The sequence below is a fragment of the Triticum aestivum genome, chromosome 7A (genome assembly GCF_018294505.1).
Source record: "Triticum aestivum cultivar Chinese Spring chromosome 7A, IWGSC CS RefSeq v2.1, whole genome shotgun sequence".
NCBI classification, from domain to species: Eukaryota; Viridiplantae; Streptophyta; class Magnoliopsida; order Poales; family Poaceae; genus Triticum; species Triticum aestivum.
The window spans coordinates 507,483,128-507,486,418 of NC_057812.1; the positions used below are offsets into that span (position 1 = coordinate 507,483,128).

Genomic DNA, 3,291 nt, shown 5'->3' on the forward strand with positions numbered 1-3,291 from the left:
TGAATTGATTATCCGCAGCTTCTCTAGGGGTGAAGTTGCTTGGGTCATGCGGGTAGAAACCTTGCTCAATAATTCTCCAAAGATTAGTATTAATATGATTTAAATGATGTTTAAAGTGATAGACCCAAGAGGAAAAATCCTCATTTTCACAAACTTAGGAGGAGGACCAAGATGATTCAAATAAGTGGAGAGAATCGGTCCAATATAAGTAAGTGGAGGTTCAACATGGACAAAGATGCCATTTCCACTTCTACCACTAGATAAAGGAACTTTGTCACTAGTAGCTCCCCCCTTGTCGGAGTTAGCATCCGTCACCTTGTTAGCGGGATCACCCACTTTCATTGGTGTGGTGGATAATTTAAGGCCTTCTAAAAACTTGTTGAACATGCCTTCAACCTCGGTCGCTGCATTAAACTCCTCACACTACTAGGAAAAGGGCTATAGATGAAATTGACACTAATGGCGCATCAGACATGTGGTGCGCCACTACTATATACTAATGGCGCACCATGTGCTTGTGCGTCATTAGTGTGGAAGACACTAATGGTGCACCAGACACATGGTGCGCCACTAGTAACAAAAACTTTTTTTTTTATTTTTCCAAACATACTAATGGCGCATCCACGTACAGTGCGCCATTACTAGTTCTAACTAGTAATGGCGCACCAACCACCAAGTGCGCCACTACTGTATTTTTTTTTATTCTTTTTTTTTACAAAACTACTAATGGCGCACCGTGGCAGAGTGCGCCATTACTAGTAGCACTATTCTGATCCCAGGATCAGAATAGTTATTCGGATCACGGCCCCCTATATAGGCGCGATGAGTTGTTCCCGAGATTCCTTCACCGAAACTCATCAGCGCACCAGAGTAGCACTATTTTGATCTCAGGATCAGAATAGTTATTTAGATCACGCCCCGCGCGATGAGTTGTCCCGAGATTCCTTCACCGAAACCAGGAACTGCCCAAACATTGTGGCAAAAAAAGAAACTACCCCCACGCCCCGCATCTTTATCCCCAGGCCCGATCCACCTCTGTCGCCGCACCAGGCCACACACCCACCGCACTCCACCGCCCCGCGCCGCCATCCGCCTGGCCGCCGCCGCCGCCCCCGTGCCGCCATCCACCTGGCCGCCGCCGCCCCCGTGCCACCATCCACCTGGCCGCCGCCGCCACCACACCGACATCCAACCGCGCTGCCGCCGGAGTCCGGACCACCAACCGTGCCGCCGCCAGAGTCCCGACCTTCAAGCGCGCCGCCGCCGAGCCCAGACCACCAATGGTGGCACCGCCGGAGACCCAACCTCCAACCTCAACGCCACCAGGCCCCGATAACAAAAGCGTGCCATCACCACGCCCACGACCCGCGTCGCCGGCGCCCCTCCTCCGCGGCCGGCGCTCTCCCAACCCATGGTCGACACCCATCCTCTTCTGCGACCAACGCCCTCCCTCCCCGCGGCCGGCGCGCTCCTTCCCCGCGGCCGACGGGCCTCCAGCTCTGTGGCCGGCGCAGTCCCTCCTCGCTGCAGCTTGCCCCTCCTCCATGGATGGCCTGCACCGGCTGCCGGAACTCGTTGAGGTGGTACCCTTAACCCTCGACCTTCAATTACAGGTCACTAACGACACTACAAAGAGAAAGGTCAGCATCTGGCCCTCTAGAAGTTCAATTTGATGATTCTCTAAAGTTTTTAAAGTTGATTATAACCGTGTATATTTTGCAGGGCCCTGCGAAGTTCAGTTTTTTGATTTTCTGAAGTTTAGTTTGTTGATTTTCTGAAGAAATAGGTTCCTTCACTTGCACTCCTCTAACTAGTCCTGTGGGGTGATCTCCTCGACTCCTAGGTTCGGCACAAAGTAAGAATTGTAAGCATCTTCTGAGTTTATAATGCTTGAAATTACAGTACGGGATTATATAACATTCTAGGTGGAATTGGTCAATGTTGTTCCCTATAGTTGTATAGTATCCAGATCAATCGTCGATTCCTATTCTCTAACTGATTTTGATGTCTGAAGTTCAACTGTATATGCAGGAGCAAAAAACTGTTGTTTTTGGTTCATTAGTTTCAGTTTCACAGGTTGGTTTTCTTCTCATTTTATCTCCAAAAATGCATCAACAAGGATCGACGGCAGTCCGGGATCTGCGAAGACGAGGGATGCTATTTTGGGTTTGCTTTTGTGAATCAGCATCACCGCATTACACACCACACCGCCCACCAGCAGTACGTGTCTCTCTCCATTGTCCTTCTCTCTTTATCCTTTCTCTCTCACTCTCTCACGCGGGACACGGCGCTTCCATGGCGGCCCCGAGGACGATGAGAGCCATGCAGTACGACAAGTATGGCGGTGGAGCTGAAGGCCTCAAGGTACATGCTCGTCGCCATAACGAGCTATCTCCAAACAGACTTGACAGGCCTCGTGTAAGGTTCAATGACCGAAAGGTGAGGTTCAGACGCTGCCGCGATCCGTGCGACGTGTGGCTCGGAGAACTTCTTGCATTCCTACTAGAGTGAAACCGTTGGTGCTCAGGATCATACTTCGGTAGTTCAACCATGCATACAACGAGATGAAAAGGTTGCTATGATATTACTATATGCATCAGCGTCACCTGCCAGAAGTGATCTGCAAACTCTTGAGACTTGGCCACACATGGCTGGATGGCATCCTTGCAAGCTCTGTAGGCTGTGACGATCCTGGCAGCTACCGGCTTAGTGCTGTTCTTCAGTGAGTTGAAATGAAATTTGGCAACAGGCAACAGTTTCTTCATGAAGCAAGAGATGGCGTGTCAGAGTGTTTCACAAAAAGGAGAGGACGAGTGTTGGTTGAGAACATTAGCCTACATTTTTTGTTGCCTGCAAGTGTGGTTCCACCTGTCTTTGTGCATGTGGCAAAGTCTCAGCAACCTGTCCACTTGACTTTGTAAGACAGTGGTGGTTGCATTTATAAATACTAGCAAGGAACACTTGATATTTAACTAAGAATTCGTATGAAACAAACCTTCTCCATCAGAGCATCAAGTACAGGTTTCCCATGGAGATGCCATTTGGCAGATGCTAGTTCCTGCAAATGCACCAAAGAAACCTAAATCGAAGTCTCAAAAGCTGCATAAAGTTCCATACCACATGATGAATCCACATATACCTAACAATGTACAGAGCGCGATGCGAACCAATACGGAAGCCATATGCCATGAACCTGAAAATGAGCCGTCATGTGTTAAGTTCTCTGCAGATCACTGACTTCTAAGCAAAAATATTGTACTTCTAGTTACGCATACATTTGCCAACTCCTGA

General features: G+C 49.1%; 1 protein-coding gene across 1 annotated transcript; it reads left to right on the plus strand.

The window, feature by feature from the left end:
• The first annotated feature begins 1,001 nt into the window (after nt 1-1,001).
• Nucleotides 1,002-2,990, plus strand: LOC123147867 (vegetative cell wall protein gp1). Its single transcript, XM_044567185.1, has 2 exons — nt 1,002-1,640; nt 1,723-2,990. The coding sequence occupies exons 1-2, from the start codon at nt 1,281-1,283 to the stop codon at nt 1,753-1,755; spliced, it is 393 nt and encodes a 130-aa protein (XP_044423120.1). The 5' UTR covers nt 1,002-1,280; the 3' UTR covers nt 1,756-2,990.
• The last annotated feature ends 301 nt before the right edge of the window (nt 2,991-3,291 follow it).

Excerpts from the sequence above, each read along its gene's own strand:
- LOC123147867 (XM_044567185.1), top strand. The coding sequence starts at position 1,281 with ATGGTGGCACCGCCGGAGACCCAACCTCCAACCTCAACGCCACCAGGC. Across the intron at positions 1,641-1,722 it reads ACGACACTACAAAGAGAAAG|GGCCCTGCGAAGTTCAGTTT; the intron begins GTCAGCATCTGG and ends TATATTTTGCAG.